Source organism: Pelophylax lessonae (genome assembly GCF_965119305.1).
Source record: "Pelophylax lessonae genome assembly, chromosome: 9".
Lineage (NCBI taxonomy): Eukaryota > Metazoa > Chordata > Amphibia > Anura > Ranidae > Pelophylax > Pelophylax lessonae.
Window position 1 is genome coordinate 155,409,387 of NC_138776.1, and position 22,002 is coordinate 155,431,388.

Here is a 22,002-nt window from a genome sequence, read left to right on the forward strand (position 1 = left end):
AGGAGTCCTCCCTTCCGATCAACATTCTGGAATTGCGAGCGATAAAACTTTGCCTTCTGCATTGGTCGGAACGGCTTCAGGGCCGTCCGGTTCGGGTTCAGACGGACAATGCCACAGCAGTGGCCTACATCAACCATCAAGGGGGCACCAGGAGTGCCCGTGCTGCTCGGGAAGTAAACAGCATTCTGTCATGGGCCGAGACGCATGTCCCGGCGATAACGGCTGTACACATTCCGGGGGTGGAGAACTGGCAGGCGGACTATCTGAGTCGCCAGACCCTGGACCAGGGGGAATGGTCCCTTCACCCGGATGTCTTCCAGATGTTGTGCGCGAAGTGGGGTCTTCCAGATGTGGACCTGTTCGCGTCTCGTCTGAACAACAAGGTGGAAAGGTTCGTGGCAAGGACGCGCGATCCTCGGGCAGACGCCTCAGACGCGTTGGTGGTGCCCTGGCATCAGTATCGTCTGATGTATGCCTTTCCACCGATTCAGCTGCTGTCCAGGCTGCTTCGCAGGCTGGCCTCGGAACCGCACGCGGTGATTCTGGTGGCACCGGACTGGCCTCGCCGGTCTTGGTACACAGACCTCGTGAATCTGGCAGTCGACGCTCCGTGGCGTCTGCCGCTTCGGGACGACCTTCTGTCTCAAGGGCCGATATTCCATCCTGCTTTACAGTCGCTGGCTTTAATGGCCTGGCTGTTGAAAGGCAAGTCCTGAAGGATAGGGGTCTCTCCTACTCGGTGTCGAGAGTGTTGGCTTTCCTCCAAACTGGAGTGGACCAGCGTTTGGCGCTGGCCACAATTAAGGGTCAGATTTCTGCGCTGGCCATTCTTTTTCAGCGCCCAGTGGCGTCTAATTCATTGATTAGCACCTTTGTTCAGGGGATGCGACATTTGGCCCCTCCTAGGAGGGAACCTTTGCCTCCATGGGACTTGAACTTGGTTCTGTCCGTGTTACATCAGGCTCCCTTTGAAAAGATCAGGGAGATCTCATTGTCTCTGTTGTCCAAGAAGGTTGCTTTTTTGGTGGCGATCACTTCGGCTCGCAGGGTGTCGGAGCTGGCGGCTTTGTCCTGCAGCTCTCCCTACTTGGCGATTCACTTGGATAAGGTGGTCTTGCGACCTAACCCATCTTTTCTTCCGAAAAGGATCTCGGAGTTTCACCTGAATGAGGACATTGTCTTGCCTTCGCTTTGCGCGAAGCCTAAGCATCCGAAGGAGGTGGCTTTGCATACCTTGGATGTTGTTCGGGCGATCAGGGTTTACCTGTCATCGACTAAGTCCTTTCGCAAGTCTGATTCCCTATTCGTCCTTCCAGAGGGACCTCGGAAGGGCATGGCGGCGTCGGCTGCTACCATCGCCAAATGGATCAGACAGACAATTGTGCAAGCCTATGCTTTGAGGGGGAAGGTTCCTCCTTTTCCCTGTGAAGGCGCACTCTACCAGATCTCTGAGTACGTCTTGGGCCTATCGGCATCAGGCTTCTGTGGCCCAGGTGTGTAAGGCGGCGACTTGGTCGTCCATTCACACCTTCTCAAAATTTTACAAAGTGGATGTTCAGGCATCATCAGATGCTTCCTTTAGCCGTAAAGTTCTTAGTGCGGCAGTGCTTTAGGGTCCCTTGTTTGGGGCCTTGGCTGTTGGGGTGTTTTTGCCCCTGAGTTACTTGTTCTTCCTGGGTTGTTGCTCCCGTTGAGCACGGTTTCCTGTTGCCAGGTTGGTTCTCTTACTTTGGTAAGGTTCCTTTCTCTGATGTGGGTACTGCGTTGCTTTATGCGCGGCTGCGTTTTTTCCCACCCCTCATGTCTACACTGCTTTGGGACGTCCCCATTAGTGAAGATTATGAAGTGGCGGCAACTGTCGGAGGACGTAAGAGAAAACTGAATTTCTGTAAAATCTTACCGTAAAATTCCTTTCTCTGAGTCCTCCGACAGTCGCCGTCCCTCTTTTGGGGTTTGTTTATGTACTCTACTGCTATGCTACTGAAACTGAGTTGAGAATGCTGGAAGCAGGGAGGTATTGACTGAGGGGACCACCCCCTAGGGGTGTGATATGCTAAAAGCTTTGATATTAACAAATCTTGTTGCCTAGCTACTCCTGCGGAGCAAAGGTCAATTACCCCATTAGTGAAGATTATGAAGTGGCGGCGACTGTCGGAGGACTCAGAGAAAGGAATTTTACGGTAAGATTTTACAAAAATTCCTTTTTTTTTTTTTTTTTTTTTTTTAGTTCTGTTGCTGAGAGAACTACAATCAACAGCCAGACTGGGCGTCGGACTGGATTTCCTAGATCCTTATGGTCTCCCAGTCTGGCCAGCGAGCGTGTGCAGGTTGCAGCTCTGCGCTAGTCCTCGCCACGACATAGCTCCACTGGATGGCGGCTGGCCTGTGAGTGAAACACCTCACCGGGATGCACATGACCTGATTTGGCTTGCGTTGCAGCGTACACCTTGGCCGACAGCACCCCCACAAAGGGTGGGGAGGTGGTCTGTCCGGAGTGGCGCCCATCCCAATATCGTTGGTGAGTAGTGTCCCTCCATATCTCAGGGTGGACGTGGGCCCCTCACTGGGACAGTCGGACCCTAGGGTTTTCCTCCATCCCCTATGCCTCCCCATATCTGTGGGGTCCCTAGGGACCATCCCCTATAAACCACCAGGGCTCTCCCAGCAGGCCATCCTACCCACTATTTCATAGGGGGTTCCTACCTTAGTCAGGTTTGGTGCAGGGGGTGTAGCTGGCGATGGGGGCCTCGGGGGGGGGGGGATTACTCCTGGTGTTTTTTTTTTTTTTTTTACAGTATTCTAAAAGTGACAGTGCGCTGTCCCGGGTTACCATGGAGTCCTAGGAGTAAGTATCATCCACTGATCCCCTCCTCGGTGTTGCAGGGACCTCTGGGTCACAACCCTTGTCTGCCTTAACGGCGGTTTTGGAAACCCTGGTGTCAAACGTTAATTTGGTCCTAAAAAAAGAGGACTAGTAAAAAAGCGCCTACTGCCCTCACCTGCCTCATCTCTATCCTCAGATTCTGAGGTTGATATGGCGCCACAGATGCGAGTCACCCTGAGGGTTCTGCGTCATCGAGCTCTGATGGCGAGGATGAAATATCCTCATCTGCAGCAGTGTGGGAAAACGCGCTGATGGAGGCATATGGTGTCAGTGCGAGAAACTCTAAAAACGGCGGACGATTCTACAGCGTCAGGGATGCAGGTGTCCTTTGGCACATGCAAATCCCGGAAGTTAGGCAGGGTTTTCCCTCGTCCGTAACTTTTTGATAAAATTGTCACTGAACAATGGGGGCGCCTAAAACCCTTTCGTGGTGCCAAAGCGCTGTAAGCGGCGCTACCCCTTTGCAGACGCTGTAGTCAATTAATGGACTGTTCCACCGAAGGTGGACCATCTGGTCTCCAGACTGAACAAATCTACTGTGGTCCCGGTGGAGGAGTCTCCGGTTTTTAAAGACCCTGTTGATAGAAGGATTGAGACTCTGTCCTGCCACTTACATGTGATTGCGGGCTCAATGCTTAGACTGGTCTTCGCTATCACTCTGGTGTCCCAGACCATAACGGAATGGGCAAAGTTACTAAAAAGTGATTTGGAAGCAAAACTACTTCCCCAGGGCCTTGCAAAGCTAACGGACCAAATAGTCCAAGCCTTACTATTTATATGTGATGCGTCTTTAGATGCGGCCCCCCTTGTATCCACGGTAGGGGTAACCATTAGACTCATCGTGTGGCTAAAAAGCTGGTCTGCGGACCAGGCTTCAAAAAAGGCTTTACAGGGGGCCGCCTATTTGGTTCTTCCTTGGATGAACTTATCAAAAGGCTTACAGGTGGGAAGAGTACTCTTCCGCTAAGGGCAAGTCTCCACTACGCAGTTGGGGCCCTTATTTTTCAGCACACAGGCAGCCCTTTCGTGCCTCCGTCACGCAGGAGAAAGGATTTAAGCCATTTAGATCATCTGGGGGTTCCAAGAAGACATCATGTAAGCCAAGAGCAGGCCCCTCCAGATCTGCAGACAAGTCCCCTTCTGCATTAAGCGTCGCCCTCACCCATAACTGGGGTGGGAGGACATCTTTGTTTCTTTCTGGAACCATGGACCTCCTTGATTCTGGACAAATGGGTCCATTAACTGATCTGATCGAACAAGATCAAATTCAAGACTCGACCGTCGGACAGATTCTTCCCCTCCAATCTTTGCCTATCTCCAGATCGGTTAAGGGATTTTTGGGAAGCGGTACAAGATCTGCTATCGCAAAGAGTGATTGTGCCGGTTCCCTCTTGGGAACACTTTCAGGGGTTCTATTCAAACCTGTTCACTGTTCCCAGAAAAGAAGGCAAAATGCATCCAATTTTGGACCTCAAGGCTCTGAACCTCTTTGTGCAGGTACAGAAGTTTAAAATGGAGTCAATTCGCACGGTAGTGGCGTCCCTACACCAAGGGGACTTTTTGGCCTCTATCGATATCAAGCACGCATATCTGCACATCCCTATTTACCTCGGAAACCAGCGTGTTCTTCACTTCGCTGTAGGAGAGGAGCATTATCAATTTGTGGCGTTACCATTTGGTCTCGCCTCCACTCCCAGGGTCTTTACCAAAGTGTTGGCTCCGGTATTGGCATTACTGTGACATTGGGGTACATGGACAATCTCTTAAGAGCAGACTCCCATTTAGTCCTTTTGGGCGACTTATCAGTCACTGTAAGGACTATGCAAGACTTCGGTTGTAACATAATTTAAAAAATCTGCTCTGGTCCCATCTTCCAAACTGGATTATTTGGGACTGACTCTGGACTCAGCGAGGGTGTTTCTCCCTCTGGAAAAGCTGCAAAAGTTGCAGAGGGGGATTCGCTTGCTGTTATCCAGCTATCTGTCCTCTCTGCAGACTTGCATGCGAGCGCTAGGCTTGATGGTGTCTACCTTTTGAGGTGGTTCCGTTTGCTCAGTTCCACACGAGACCTCTGCAAAGAGAAATTATTGTCAAGTGGAACAAGGATCCATAATCTTTGGACAATCTGATTCAGCTGAGTCAAAACACAAGTGCTCTACTGTGGTGGCTCTGTTCCTTGGCTTTGCGTCAGGGCAAGTCCTTCCTTCCCTGTATTGTTCCGTGGTAACCACGGTTACCAGCCTGTCCGGTTGGGGTGGAGTGCTTGGAAAGATGTTTGTCCAGGGGAAGAGTCCAGACTATCAATCAATATTCTGGAACTCAGAGCGATAAAGCTTTGCTTGAGTCACTGAACAGATCGTCTGCAAGGATTTCACAATCTGAGTTTGGTGCTTTTACTAGTTTGCAGACCTTTCCTATATTATGAGGATTTACCACCTACCATGTTGAAGGGGAATCTTTGAACAATTTCATCTGCTGGAGATTTGCATGGTTTCCATTGGAATCAGTGAAAATTTGTGGGGACACTCCATCATCATCATCATCATTTTTAAGCCTGTTTGACTCCTATACCATAAGGTGTTTGGGGTCCCATCTATTTGGTGAGCGCAACATATTTTTACCTTCACTGGTGACGGGATTTGCTGCACTTATTTGATTTGCACCATTTATATATGTTGGACTTTTTTCATTATCACTGTCAATTTCGTTTTTGTGGAATGTTTCCTGTGATTGGACAATTCAATTTGTTGGACTATATTTTTTTCTAGCGCTGCACATATTTTTGTATTTGTATTGATGTATCACTCTCTTTAGTTCAGTGATTGGTGTCAGCTGCTTACACTTTCTTTTTAAGTTAGCGCAATAATTTCTTCTGTATTTTGGTCGTCTGCAAGGATGTCCAGTTTGGATTCAATCAGACAATGCCAGGGCCGTGGACCATGAAGGGCACCAAGAGTGTGCTGGTGGCCCGGGAGGTGGCCGAGATCCTAAAATGCGCAGAAAACTTTGTTCCAGCCCTTTCCGCCAGGCATTTTCCCAGAGTGGAAAATTGGCAGGAGGATCACTTGAGTCAACAAACAAAAAGTCGGTGCGAAGCACCGGTCTCCTGCGCTCTGAGCGGTGGGATCCTCTATCGACCTTGTCGACAATCATGCAGCTACTGAGCACTTTTGACTCGGCATCGCTGGATAGCTTCAGCCTTGCAGCCCCTTACAAGACAAGGGTAGTCTAAGACCACTAGAAACCAAAAACAGACACAAGGGTGCATTATCCTCTAAAAGGTTTATTTCATTAAAGTATAAAAATACTCACAAACGAGTTCTTGGTACAAGCATATCAAATGGGTAAGTTGCCATCAGCATCAAGATACAGGATGTACCGTCCTCTGAAGCTTTGAAAGGCTTACGCATTTCGAAACGAATTCCTTAAAAATTATAATAGTACCAAGTTAAAACTGAGTAGTGAACCAATAGAAAAGGATCCAGAAATGGGCAGAAAACTTTGTTCCAGCCCTCTCCGCCAGGCATTTTCCCAGAGTGGAAAATTGGCAGGCGGATCACTTGAGGAGTCAGCTGTTGGATCGGGGGAATAGTCCCTTCACCCGGAGGTGTTTCACCCGCTGTGTCCGGTGGGGGACACCCGATGTGGACCTGTTAGCCTCTCGGCTCAACAAGAAGGTACAGAGATTTGTAGCCAGGTCTCGGGATCCTCTGGCCGACGCCACAGACGCACTGGTGGCTCCTTGGGATCAGTATCGACTGATCTATGCGTTTCCTCCACTAAAACTTCTGCCAAGGCTTCTGTGCAAAATAGAGGTGGAAGAGATTTAAGTAATTCTGGTGGCTCCAGACTGGCCTTGGCAGTCTTGGTACGCTGATCTGGTAAGGTTGGTTGCCGATGTTCCTAGGAGACTTCCTCTCAGGGAAGATCTGCTGTCTCAAGGGCTGATCTTTCATCCTGCTTTACAGTCTCTGGCTTTAACGGCGTGATTGTTAAAAGCCAGGTATTGAAGGTTAGGGATAAAAGAAAATATAACTGCGCTAACTACTAAGAAACACAGCAGCAACTTAAATTGTGACAAGCAAAATAGGTAAGTGTAAGGGCTAAGTTGCGCTAACGGGTACTAAATCCACAGATAAATGTCAGATGAAGCACACTAATGATAGTCCACAGTAATGACAAGTCCGTATCCAAAATGAAAAAGGCACAGTCCAAAAATGAATAATTCCAGTGGTGGATGGTTAAACCAACATTCAAATCTCCTTACCGGAAAGCAGAATGGAGTTCGCCCAAAAACTCTAGTCGGATTTAAAACCTCAGCCTTCAGTCAATGTGATCAGAAGTCCTCACATCCACAGGTGATGGTCATATGTAAAGATAAATAGACAATCCATAGCGTAATACTGTTGAATGCTATTTCATCACCCAGAGGAGTGCACACCGTCACCAGATGGTTAATAGTAAAAAACACCAGTGACCTTAAGTCCCAAATGCTTACCAGATAGTATGTAATTAAAGGTAATGATTGGAAAAGGAAGTGCCACACAGAGCCCTCTCCCGACACCACTGCCTCTTACCAGATATAAATTAGTGAGAGCCACACAAACTGTCATCCAATCCCCGGAGCCAGTAGCTCTAGTGGTCCTTCCAAATTATATCAGGTGCTCCCAGATTACCATGGGTTAAAACACTCTCTCCAGAAGCCAATCCTTGGAGTAGATGTCACCAGGAGAAAATTCTATTGCTGACTCAATCATGTATCATATGGTATATAAAAAACAAAAGGCACTACATAGTGCATTACCAAAGACACTTTTAATAAAGAAAAGACAGCAACTTACAGAAGATGAAACAGATATCAGCGAGGATATAGGCAGGCCGCCGGCCGGTCGGCTCCTCCGCCCGTCCTATTCAACACTCGTTCCCACAAGCAGGTGACGTCAGCACACCGCGACCGACGCACGTTTCGTCAAATGTGACGTTTTCACCTTGAAAACGTCACATTTGACGAAACGTGCGTCGGTCGCGGCGTGCTGACGTCACCTGCTTGTGGGAACGAGTGTTGAATAGGACGGGCGGAGGATATCTGTTTCATCTTCTGTAAGTTGCTGTCTTTTCTTTATTAAAAGTGTCTTTGGTAATGCACTATGTAGTGCCTTTTGTTTTTTATATACCATATGATACATGATCGAGTCAGCAATAGAATTTTCTCCTGGTGACATCTACTCCAAGGATTGGCTTCTGGAGAGAGTGTTTTAACCCATGGTAATCTGGGAGAACCTGATATAATTTGGAAGGACCACTAGAGCTACTGGCTTCGGGTATTGGATGACAGTTTGTGTGGCTCTCACTAATTTATATCTGGTAAGAGGCAGTGGTGTCGGGAGAGGGCTCTGTGTGGCACTTCCTTTTCCAATCATTACCTTTAATTACATACTATCTGGTAAGCATTTGGGACTTCAGGTCACTGGTGTTTTTTACTATTAACCGTCTGGTGACGGTGTGCACTCCTCTGGGTGATGAAATAGCATTCAACAGTATTACGCTATGGATTGTCTATTTATCTTTACATATGACCATCACCTGTGGATGTGAGGACTTCTGATCACATTGACTGAAGGCTGAGGTTTTAAATCCGACTAGAGTTTTTGGGCGAACTCCATTCTGCTTTCCGGTAAGGAGATTTGAATGTTGGTTTAACCATCCACCACTGGAATTATTCATTTTTGGACTGTGCCTTTTTTATTTTGGATACGGACTTGTCATTACTGTGGACTATCATTAGTGTGCTTCATCTGATATTTATCTGTGGATTTAGTACCCGTTAGCGCAACTTAGCCCTTACACATTGAAGGTTAGGGGTCTTTCTGAAAATCTACCTCTAGGAAGATTTATCGTCGTACATGGAAAATGTACATCGCATTGTGTGAATCGATTAGGGTTCAACCACACTCATTTGAAGACTAGAAAATCTACCTCTAGGAAGATTTATCATCGTACATGGAAAATGTACATCGCATGGTGTGAATCGATTAAGGTGCAACCACACTCATTTTCAGTGGCTAGGATATTGGCTTTCCTCCAAAGTGGGGTTGAGCAGCGGTTGGCCTTGGGTACTATTAAAGGCCAGGTATCGGCCATGGCAGTGTTTTTTCAACGTCCTTTGGCTTCACATTCTTTGATTCACACCTTTATCCACGGAGTTCGCCATATTGCTCCTCCAATACGGTCCCTGTTAACTCCGTGGGATCTTAACTTGGTACTGTCAGTCCTTCAGAAACCTCTATTTGAAAACCTTAGAGAGATTCCTCTGCTTACTGTCACAGAAGGTAGCCTTTTTGGTGGCTATTACCTCTGCGCGCAGTGTCTGAATTGGTGGCGCTGGTACTTAGACCTTATCAGTCGTTTCTTTTCTAAAAGGTGCTTTCTGATTTCCATTTGAATGAAGACATTGTGCCGCCTTCACTTTGTCCTAAGCATCCTAAAGAAATTGCTTTGCATTCCTTGGATGTGGTATGGGCAATTAGGGTTTACCTGGCGGTTACTGAGTCTTTCAGGAAATGAGACTCTCTTCTTTTTTTTTTTTTTTTTTTTTTTTTTTTTTGTCCTCACGGAAGGACCTCGGAAGGGATTGGCTGCGACCATATCCAGATGGATCAGGCAGATGGTGATACAGGCCTATTCACTTAAGGGTCAGGTTTCACCTTTCCCTGTGAATGCGCATTCTACTAGGTGCTTTTTGGGCTTTTCGCCATCAGGCGTCAGTAATATAAGTTTGCAAGGCGGCAACTTGGTCGTCTGTGCACATGTTCACCTAAAATTCTACAAAGTAAAAGTGTTGGCATCCTCGGATGCTGCCTTTTGCTTGCAAGGTTTTGCAGGCTCCTTTTTCTAGGTGAGCTCCAGTTGTTCCTGGTTGAGCTCCATGTTACCTGGTTGGCAAGTTTTAGCCTTTGGGAATCGCATTCCTTTCTGCATTATTTTCTCACCCCTCATGGTAATACTGCTTTGAGACATCCCAATGGTAAAGAAGAATATGGAGCTGCGTCTGTCAATGAACGATAGAGAAAACTGAATTTTTGACTTACCGTGAAATCCTTTTCTCTGAAGTTCATTGACAGAGGCAGCACCCACCCCTCTATACGAGTTGGGTTGGGGTTATTTTCTTCTGACAAGGCTTGCAACAAAACTGAATGCCTATAGCAGAGAGTGTATACTCTCAGGGATTGTCCCATAGGCGTGGTAAAGATTTTCCCTGCCTAGTGTCCTACTCCTGTAGGGGGCAACATAACCCAGTGGTAAAGAAGAGTATAGAGCTTCGTCTGTCAATGAACTTCAGAGAAAAAGATTTTACGGGAAGTCAAAAATCCCAGTTTTTTTCTAAGGGGGCTCCTGTGTCCTGGTTAAGGGCTCATATGTTTAGCCTTGGGTTATTTTCCCCACCTCTTATTTTCCTTTTGGCACTGCTTTTGGACATCCCAGTAGTTATGATTTATGGAGAGCTGTGTCGATGAACGAAAGCGAAAATGGGATTGTTGTACTTACCGTAAAATCCATTTCTCTGAGTTTGACGGGCACAACACCCACCCCTCTATGGAGTTCTGATACTTCTAATACTGCTTGCTCCTAAACTGATTACCTAGAGCAGAGAAGGGGGGTTATATACCAAGCTGAGGATGGCCCATGGGCATAGCCAGGTGTTTTTTGTTCTGCCTAGTCCTACTCCTGGAGGAGGCAATATAACCCAATAGTTGTGATATATGGAGTGTGTCCGTCGATTAACTCAGCTAAAATTGGATTTTTGTACTTATCGTAAAGTCCATTTCTCTAACATGAAATTCAGCATCAGTTTTGTATTTTTTTTTCTCCCCAGCTTCAAATAGTTGATGGTCAAGAGCTTAGGAACAACCCAGCCACAGCCATGGATAATGTCCAGAAGTTCTTGGGAGTGACACCACATTTTAATTACACACAGGGATTAAAGTAAGTCATCAAAGTATGGACCCGTATTAATTTAATTATATTCCATGTATTTCTTTCTGCGCTGGATCACCTTTCTCCACACCCAATCAGTCAGGGAGACACCAGTAGGAGAAGTTTCCTACATCGTTCTCTGAACAGAATGACATGTTTTAATTCCAACTCTCTGGAAAATACTGCAATGCAATGGGTATTTCCTCGACGGACTGAATCGGAAACAATATCCTTGTCTGTTTTAAATATATGCCTGTCTCTCCTAGTGAAAATTTGAAGAAATATGCAGATCTCTGTAAAATAATTTTCTTGATTAGTTAAGGGAAACCGTTCTTCAGTTTCCATTGTCAGTATTTTCTGTTTGTTACTATTCTGTCTTGGTACCACTAACAGAGGGTATATCTCACAGATGAGGGGGCGTGTCTTGATTTTTTTTTCTTCTCTTAGGGGTGGAGCATGTACATAATAGTCTATTGTGTTCCTCAATTAACTAATCTTGAAAAGTTTACAGAAAGCACCAAAAAAAAAAAAAATGGGTGTCCGCTAGTGTGTATTGGTACATTCTGCACATCAGCAAGAAATATTGAAAGCCAATCCTAGGTGCATAGTCAGTTTTTCCAATTGAATGATATGGCTTTAGGGCTTTTTTAAAAAGCGAGATAGAACATTGTCCTGTTTTTGCAACGAAAGCCTATAAGGAGAAAAGAAAACATTTCCCCAATATATATTCAATGAAAAGGGCTCTTTGGGTTGGCATAATCCAGTACTTTTCCTTGCAGGGGGATTCAGAATGAAAAGTCTCCTTGAGAATTCTGCATCCCAGCGTTCCATATATTTGTACATCATAATTATATCCTCTCATAGGTGCCTATTTTCTAATGTAAACAAATTAGTTAGCCCGCTCTTTCCTCATAATGCAGCCCTTTCATTCATTCCCTCTGACTGACTTCTTCACAATGACACTTTTGTTCTGCTGGTACTTCTACCCAAAGTAAATTGAAAGTGAGGGCTTTGCTTGGTTAACCCTTCACGGCTCGAGATGGTTTCCCAAGATTCCTCTACCAATCCCTGGAATAGAGAATAGCATCCCCTGATACAGTTCTAGGTAGAATACCTTCAATCCTGAAGGTTTCTTTGTCTCTTTTTTTACCTGTTAAAGGAAATATATGCCGAGAGAAATATAGAGTGTGCCATTACTAATCTCCCTCTGAAAATGCTATTTGCCTGACAGTCGTGCTGATCTTTTAACTAGGAGTTCACAACCTATACAACAAGCATGCAGCTATTTTGTATACTTTTGTTGGGTGTCAGAAAATCAGAAACTACAACCTTTAGATCAGAGTAATAGCCAAGACTTTTAAGCATTTTTAGAAGTAAAGGCCAGCAATAGCAGTATTAAACCCAAAAATAAGAAATGTATTATATTGCAGCAATTCGTAGATGTTATGTCTGCATTTGTTTTCTATTTGTTCTTTATTTTCACCTGGTGAACTGGTCAGTAAACTGGCAGTCAGTAGTAAACTGGTCAGTGAACTGGCCTTAGGCCTCTTCACATGGGCGTTCCGTATGTCCGTATATCACCCCATCCGTTTGCGTGTGATATACGGACATAATGCATGTCAATGGGATTGCGGATGTCAGCGGATGACCATCCGCTGACATCCGATTTGCGTCCTTTCAGTTCTGTTCCGTTTTTTGGAATGGAACAGAACCCTATTTTTCTTCCGTTTAAAAAACGGAAAGGACGCAAAATTGGATGTCATCGGCTGACATCCGCAATCCCATAGACATACATTATATCCGTATATCATCCGCAAACACATCATCCGTGTCCGTAAAAAAAAAAAGTGCCGGAGCGGAACGCAATACGGTCCGCTCTGTGTGAAAGAGGCCTTAGTCTGTTATTTTTTTAATTTTCTTTTAACGGACCCGTCCAGCAAAACTGGCAGTTAAAAGGTTGAGACCGACCTTTTATCACTGACAGGGACTATATCAGCCATCTACCAATCAATATTGGCTCACACCCAGACCCAAATTATGGTTTAGAGACCTAGGGACTGAGGTTCCTGCCAGAGATTAGCATACTACATTTCTTTTTACCCATAAATATCTATCTCGGAATAAACTCCAGGGAAAAACTATAAACTCCTATCCAGGTGGTACTATGATCCAGTCACCATCAACCAGATATTTCCAACAGCCACTGACAGATGCTGGCCCTGTCACAAGAGGAGAGGAACCTTCCTGCACATCTGGTGGGAGTGTGACCGAATTTGCCCTTTATGGTTACAGATCTTTCAGATTTATACAGGGGTCTTTGATAAGCCCCTTCCCCATCCATAGCTCTATTGTCTGTACAGCTTTAACCACTTCCCGACCGCCCCACACATATACTGCAGCAGGGCTGCCCTTCACCGTAAAATCACGTACCTTTTTTACTTCTTTTTTTTTTCTTGGGGTCTGGGGCGCGCATGCGAGCCGCCAGCAACCCGCTCCCGCTGGGATTGGACATAGCGGGAGCCAATTAGCGGGTCCAGTGGACCTGATGTTCGCCGGCATCTGATCATTTCCGAGAGAGGCAGAACGGTGGTTTCTAAGCAGGAACACAGATCCCTGTCTTCCCCCAGTCAAAGCATCCCCCAAACACCGTTAGCAAACACTCCCAGGGAACACATTTAACCCTTTGATCGCCCCTTTTGTTAACCCCTTCCCTGCCTGTGTCATTAGTAATATGACAGTGCATTTTTTTTTTTTAAGCACTGATTACTGTATTGGTATCACTGGCCCCCAAAAAGTGTCACTTAGCATAACATTTGTCCGTCGCAATGTCGCCGTCCCGCTATAAGTCGCCGTTCGCCACCATAGTTTGACTGGTTTGCACAAAAGTTATAGTGTCTACAAACGCTTATTGGGATTTTTATTTTTTTTACCAAAAACGTGGCAGAACACATATTGGCCTAATTTTATTAAGAAGTTTGATTTTTTTTTTTATTGGTTATTTTATAGCAGAAAGTAAAAAATATTGTGTTTTTTTCACAATTGTTTCTTTTTTTTGCACAAAAAATAAAAACTGGAGGTGATCAAATACCATGAAAAGATAGCTCAATTTGTGGGAAAAAAGGACATCAATTTTATTTAGGTACAGTGTCGCAGGACCGCAGTGCCGTATTGAAAAAAATGGCCTGGCCATGAAGGGGGGTAAACCTTCCGAGGCTGAAGTGGTTAATTTGTTCATGAAGTGTAGTTAGTGCACCTAACACTATCCTCTTCCCAGACTGATAATGATGCCATCAAGGTGTGTGTGTTCCATCTCCATCCAAAGAGGAGACGCCTTAACCCCTTGGCGCCTCCCCGCCCTTTAAGGGGTTTTAGATGCCAGAGGGCAGAGCTTCTGGTCATGTGACTGACACGATTTTCACGTGATCCGAAAGCTACCGATCACAAGTAGAGATTGGGCTCTTTCTGTGATCCGCCAGTAACTGTGCCAGGAGAGCACAGGGCTTGCGCTTTCGCCACAGCTCTGTTTCTTTAGGTATACAAATATGCTCCTTGTTGCGTTAAGGCCCACCCACCTAGAGGCTTCATATATGCGTACAGCTGGCACAAAGGAGATGAGATAGGAACTAGTTACTGGCCAGAATCACCAGGTGAAAATAAAGAGGGGAAAAAAAGCCACCATATTTAAGAACTGGTAAGCTGCAATATATAGTTTTTCTTGGTTTTGAGTTTAATATCTTTCAATGTTTTCAGCATAGAAAGCTGCATTAAGTTATTTCATTCTTCCTCCACTCGCTGGCAGCTTTAATAAAGAAGCATTGTCCACACCAGTAAGGCTCCATTCACACCTGGGCGTTTTCAGCTCCAAAAACGCTCAAAAAAAACATTTCCAAAACGCCCAACAAGTAAAATCCCATTCATTTAAATGGCCTCTGTTCACATCTGAGCGTTTTAACGCCTGAAGCAAAACTCCCAACGCTCAAAGTACATGAGCTTCTTTTTGAGCAGATTACAGGCGTTTTCCATTGTTCTCTATTCAATCTAAAAACACCTGCACAAAAAACGCCTAAAAAAACGCCTGAAAAAACGCCTGAAAAAAACGCCTGAAACAAAAACGCCCAGGTGTGAATGGAGCCTAAAGGATTACTTTAGTTATCAGTGCCTATACCCTCACACAGATATCTGATCAATCCAAAATCCTTGCTTACCCCTGGAAGCTTTGTGCAATAATGTTTAGCCAGATAGAATAAAGTATATGAGGACCTTCAAATATCTTCTTTCTCTGGTCATTTTGTAACGTTAAAATGGTTACTCTCTGATGCAGCCCCTTAACCACTTTAAGACCGGAAGGATTTGCCCCCTTATTGACCTGGCCCTATTTTGCGATACTTTAACGGACAATTGCGCGGTCGTGCAACGCTGTACCCAAATAAAATTAACGTCCTTTTTTCCCCACAAATAGAGCTTTCTTTTGGTGGTATTTGATCACCTGTGCGATTTATTTTTTGCACTATAAACAAAAAAAGAGCGACCATTTTGAAAAATATGTTTAGTACTTGGCATATTTGACACCCAGGACTTCTCTATAGGACAATATTTTTTTAGTAAATATATTTAACCTGTTGCCGACCGCCCGCCGCAGATTTAATGCGGCAAGGTGGCTCGGCTGCGCGAACTGACGTAACTGTACGTCGGTTGTGTGCGGGGCTAGTTGGCGCACGCCTGCCATCCCTGCGATATTCTGATTCAGAACCGATTAGTCATCAGGTCCAGGCTAATTTTTTTCCCTGGACCTGGTGATCGGTTCTGACCAATTGCAGAACGTCCTGTGCAATGTATATGCAGGCACAGGAAATGATGCAATCTCCTCTCCTGGAGCTCTTTTCGGTTCCAGCGTGAGAAGAGAGAACATCTTCTGTGAGTACACAAGCACTACACTGGCACCAGTACACATAGGCACACATTTAACCCCCTGATCACCCCCATTTAACCCTTTTACTCCTTGTCACAGTGTACACAATATATAGTATACAGATAATTTACTGATAATTTACTGACAATTTACTGACACACACACACACACCATTACTAGTATAGTGTCTGGATCAATATCTATGATCTGATCAGAACTATGCTAGCGTTCCCAAAACTCAGCGTTAGCAGGATCAGCCCCGAAACCTGCATTTTGGTCCCTGCTAAGGTCAGGTGTACCTGACCCCGTTCTTCTGTTACTGAGGTGCAACAACTGCAGGGTTCTCCTATGCAGCAGAGTGTCGGTACTAGTGCTGGTGAACTGGCAAGCACCAGCGGTCTAGTACATCCTGGTCATAGTCAAACCAGCACTGCAGTAACACTTGGTGACGTGGCGAGTCCCATAAGTTCAGTTTAAGCTGATTCGGTGGCTAACACAAGTAGTGTCCCATAGCCACCAATAATTCGAAGACAGGCCCATAGTGTCCTTCCTGATGCGCTTGCAAATCCTGATTGGTAGCCCACCACTGCAGCGCCCATACTCTTCCCTCCCCTCCATTCACTGCCCAACCCGGAATTTGGATGGCAACAGCCAAATTTACTCCTCTTGGTTTTTTTATGAGCTGTTTTTCATGGAAGATCTGTACAAATCTATTGTGGACCAAAGCAATTTGTACGCCGATCATTTCATTGCTCCAAATCCAAATTTGACCCTTGCCGGATGATTTGCATGGAAATGTATCACTGTTTCCGAATTTAAAACCTTTCTGGGCTTATCCCTTCTCATGGGCATTACTAAAAAGCACTCTTTGCGGTCATATTGGTCCACTGACCCAATTCATCATATGCCCGTGTTCTCTGCTGCCATGGCCAGGACTAGATACAAGCAAATCTTGCGGTTCATGCACTTCATTGAATATAAACTCTGTCTCTCTTGGGGTGACCCTGGATATGACCGGCTCCACAAAGTTCGGCCCTTCGTAAATCACTTCCACAAAGTTCGGCCTTTCGTAAATCACTTCAAACAGAAGTTTGCAGCCTTGTACACGCTCCAACCCACTGTTTTTTTGTCCCTCCTGTCCTGGCCAACCTGGTCTCTGCCTCTGGGACTGTTTCCGTCGCTACCACACACTAATAGAGTATTAGTATGGATTACAGCAAAGCACAGTCTAGGGCACACGTTCACACAGGGTCTCGAAAGATGTTAGATGGCTTTCGCATTTTGAGACCCTAGCCTGGAACAGTTTTTTTGCAGTTACAAAAAAAAAAAAAATTAAAAATAAAGTCAAAAATAGTTTTTATTGAGTTAATTTTCTGCTCTTACTCTACTTTTCTACTCTTTCTACTTTTACTGTACTTTATAATATACTGTTATACTGTAATGTTTTATTGTTACTGTTTTTCATTGTTAACCATAGTTTTCTTTGCAGATACCACCATTTTTCTGTATTGTTTGCTATAATGTAATGGTTTGTTTCTGTAAAACAAATAAGATAACCGCGCTAATGAAACAAAGAAAAAAAAGCTGCAACTTCAAGTGTGACAACACCCCAGAGTATTATATAAAACAATAAGTCGCGCTAAACAAGTTAATTCGGATCAAAAATTATATTGATATAATCCACAAAATGATCCATAAATTCTTAGGTGCAAAAGTGATCAACACCGTGACACAAGGAAATCCACATTGGATAGGGAAACTGCTTACCAGAGATGAGTAAATAAATGACATGTAACTCAATCCTCCTAATTATTTCAAGAAATGTAGAATCCAGTTCAGATGTGAGCGAAGTGTTTTGGCGTCAAAAATCCCTCAAATTGGAAAAGACGAAAAAGGGGACGCCATAGCATAACACCACACAAAAAATTGTAATAAATGATACACTAGAGAAGTGACCCAGCAACTCCAAAGTGAAATAAAAAAAAGGGTATGGAACACCTCAGTGTGATATAGAAAAGGTAGGAATAGGTACTTCTTACCAGAAGCAAGAAGAGAAGTGCATAATATGGACCTCAATTAGATGCAGATGGGGGAGGGCACATAGTAGGGATCCTCTTCCAATGGGTGAAAAAGCTTTTTTTTTTTTTTTTGTCCATGAACGGATATTTAAACCCAATACGCATTTGCTGTCCTAACATAGACCGCAAATTGGTCTGATCGTTCGATCTCCTTGGATCTTCAATCAACAGTTATTGTCCCATTTGAAGTGTTTTTCCTTACTGTGGTCTGGTAAGGATTCATTTTTACCGGGTGCAGGTATCACTGGTTTATGCCTCTCCCTCTCCTATTTCACCCAATGGAAGAGGATCCCTACTATGTGCCCTCCCTTATTGTTCCTGTGTTTTTCATTGTTAACCATAGTTTTCTTGGCAGATACCACCATTCTATGGTTTTACTGCACTGTATACTATTATATTGTTTTATTGTTAACCATTGCTTGCTTTGCAGGTACGCCCATCAGCGGCAGCACTGATTTATTTATTCTGACAGCAATAGCGTTCGCTCTGGGGACTCCCCCGCGCCCCCCCTTCCTTCCACGGTTTTCTCGGGCTCTCCTGTCCAACCAGGTAACCTGAGACTGCAGCCGGTAGCTCCGTCAGCTGACCATAGTGCAGATTGGAGACCAAAATGGCTAAGATACCAGAAGCTACAAGCATTTCATGGTTTCGGTTTCGCCGATATAAACAGCGCCATTTGGAAAGCATGTTATCACACCAGTCTTGGTGTGGTCAAAGGCCTTAAGGGTAGAGGAGAGATCTAAAGTCTAATAGACCCCATTTAAAAAAAAAAAAAAAGAGAATACCTGTCATTTCTTATGCTATCATAAAGGATATTTAAATTCCCTATGCTAAAAAAAAAAAAAAAAAAAAGGGAAGGTGTCAAAATGAAATAAAAAGCAAAATAAAAAAATTCAAGCCCCCCTGTCCCCCCATGTTTGCCTGTGAAGGTATATGTTGGTGTCATATGTAAACAACAATTGCAGCATACATGTGAGGTATACCTCTGTAAATCTAAAGTGGTAACCTGTAAAGGCTTTTAAAAATGTACATAGTTTGTTGCCGCTGCACTGGCGCGCGCAATTTTAAAGCCTGTCATGTTTGACATCTATGTACTTGGCATAAGATCATCTTTTAGATTTTACCAAACAATTGGGCAATATAATAGTGTTTGTGCATTCAATTTGAAAAAAAGGTGTCTTTTTTTTCTCAAAAAATTGCATTTGGAAAATCTTTGCACAAATACTGTGTGACAACAAAATTGCCACACCCACCATTTTGTTCTGTAGGGCTTCTGCTTTAAAAAAATATATATAATGTTTGGGGGTTCAAAGTAATTTTCTAGTAAAGAAAAAATATTTTTTTTCATGTAAGCAAAAAGTGTCAGAAAAGGCTTGGTCTTCAAGTGGTTAGAAGAGTGAGTGATGTGTGGCATAAGCTTCTAATATTGGGCATAAAATGCCAAGACAGTTCAAACACCCCCCAAATGACCCCTTTTTGAAAAGTAGGCATCCCAAGCTGTTTGCTGAGAGGCTTGTTGAGTCCATGGAATATTTTCTTTTTTGCCACAAGTTTCGGGGAAATTACAATTTGTTTTTTTTACATAAAGTTGTCTCTAAATGATTTATTGCTCACACTTGCCGTGGGTATATGTGGAATGACACCCAAAAATACATTCTGCAGTTTCTCCTGAGTAAGGGGATACCATGTGTGAGACTTTTTTGGGAGCCTAGCTGTGTACGGGACCCTGAAAACCAATCACTGCCTTCAGGTTTTCTAAGGGCGTGAATTGCTAATTTCACTCCTCACTACCCATCACAGTTTTGGAGGCCATGAAATGCCAAGAGAGCACAACCCCCCCCCCCCAAAAAATTACACCTTTTCCAAAAGTAGACCCCCCCCCCCCAAGGTATTTTTGAGAGGCATGGTGAGTATTTTGCAGCTCTAATTTGTTTTTGGAAATTGCCAAAAGCAAAGGAAAATGTATTTATTTTTTTTCCTTTTTTAATTTTCAAAACGTTGACAAAAAGCGAGATCTGCAAAATATTAAAAATGCCTCTCAGCAAATTGCTTAGGGTGTCTACTTTCTGAAAAGGGGTCATTTGGGGGGGGGGGGGGGTTTGCTGTCTTGGCATTTAATAGCCCTGAAGCTGATAGTGAGGAATGAAATCAACACTTTACACCCTTAGAAAGCCTGAAGGCGGTGATTGGTTTTTGGGGTCCTGTACGTGGCTAGACTGCCAAAAAGTCTCACACATGTGGTATCTCCACACTCGGGAGAGGCGGCAGACTGCATTTTGGGGTGTCATTCCACATATGCCCATGGCATGCATGAGCAATATATAATTTCAATGACAACTTTGTTTTTTTGTCATTTTTCAAGCACCTTTGACAAAAAAAAAATTAAATATTCAATGGCCTCAACATGCCTCTCAGGAAATTCCTTGGGGTTTCTTCTTTCCAAAAAGGGGTAATTTGGGGAGGGGGGGGTTGTACTGCCCTGACATTTATGCACTTCAAGAAATGAGATAGGCAGTCAGAAAGTAAAACTGTGTAAATTCCAGTATATACCCCATAGTTTGTAGGCACTATAACTTTTGCGCAAACCAATAAATATATGCTTATTGAGATTATTTTTTATCAAAGACATGTAGCTAAATACATTTCAGCCTAAATGTATGACAAAAATGTAGTTTATTGGATATTTTTTATAAGAAAAAGGTAGAAAATGTTTTTGTCAATATTAGGACTTTTTTCATTTATATCGCAAAAAATAAAAATAAAGCAGAGGTGATCAAATACCACCAAAAGAAAACTCTATTTGTGTGGAAAAAAAGGACATACATTTAGTTTGGGTACAGCATTGCATGACTGTGCAAATACCAGTTAAAGCCACGCAGTGCCAATTTAAAAAAATGGCCAGGTCATTAGGGGTTAAAACATAATAACGGCCAGAAAACAAAGACATACAGTGACAATTGTACTGCTCCCTCAAAGTTTGTGGTAAATCAAAAATTCCCCCTCCTCAGATTGAATAAATCATTTATGGTTAGTGCCCCTTGTACACTGGTGGTCACACAGCTCGGGGGGGGGGGGGGTAAAATGCCCCTTACAGGTAGTTAAAAAGATCATAGGTGACAGTGGTTGTTGATCTGAGAGGCACAATTTGTCCCCTTGGCATTTCCCTTGTAACCCTACCCCACTCTGAGTCTACAGTTGTTTGCTATTGTCAAGCAGCGAACACCCCCCCCCCCCCCCCCATGACTGGAGCCTTAAAGGAACCAGATTTTTTTTAAAAAATGTAAGTATTCAAAACAACCAAAGTTTCCGTCTTGAATGCATCCCTCCAAAAAATACCGCACACGAAACTATTGCTTTGCATTCCTTGTGATTAAAAAAAAAAATTAAAGGGACAATGAAAATAAAAAAGTTAAAGAAAAAAAATTAAATTACACGCACAGAAGCGAACGTATACTTAAGAACATCTTACAGCAATACATGCAAATTGGTAAGAGTTTTATGGGCATTCTGTAATCAAACCTCTGTTGCCCAGCTTTGTAAGGACACCACCTGTCGTTCGGCTCATACTTGTTCCAACTTCTACCAGGTGGATGTCCCAATCACCTATGGAAGCAATTTTTGGCCACAAGGTTTTTGCAGCAGCAGTCAGTTAGGCCCCTTTCACACATGCTGTCCGTTCAGTTCATCAGTTCAGTCACGTCAAAATGTATCCGTTTTTCGTCCGTTTTTCGTCCGTTTTTCGTCCGTTTTTCGTCCGTTTTTCGTCCGTTTTTCGTCAGTTATCTGTTTGTCATCCATTGTCATCCATTTTTCATCCTTTGTCATCCTTTGTCATCCTTTGTCATCCTTTGTCATCCGTTTTTCATCCTGAAAAATAGGGCATTCGTCCGTTCAAAAAAACGGACATTGACGGAAGCTGATGAAAATGGATGTTAACTGATGATCATCCATTGTCATCTGTTTTTACATAGAGATACATTGATGTCCGTTTTTCATCCGTCAACGTGTGTAAAAGGGGCCTTAAGTCTGTTGACTCTTCTTAATGTTGGGCCTGTTGGCACAGTTCTGCTTGCCTTGTTGTCTACCCTTCTTATTCATTGTTTGGGGACATCTCCGGGTCTACGACTATCAAGCCTGTGTCCTGTATGGTGAACTTT

General features: G+C 44.0%; 1 protein-coding gene across 2 annotated transcripts in view; it reads left to right on the forward strand.

The window, feature by feature from the left end:
* Window positions 1-22,002, forward strand: part of NDST2 (N-deacetylase and N-sulfotransferase 2) — a 396,550-nt gene that overhangs the window by 370,062 nt on the left and 4,486 nt on the right. For both annotated transcript variants that reach the window (XM_082267466.1, XM_082267467.1), the window contains one exon: window positions 10,758-10,867. In XM_082267466.1, the coding sequence (XP_082123592.1) occupies window positions 10,758-10,867 (110 nt within the window). The remainder of the gene's footprint in view (window positions 1-10,757; window positions 10,868-22,002) is intronic.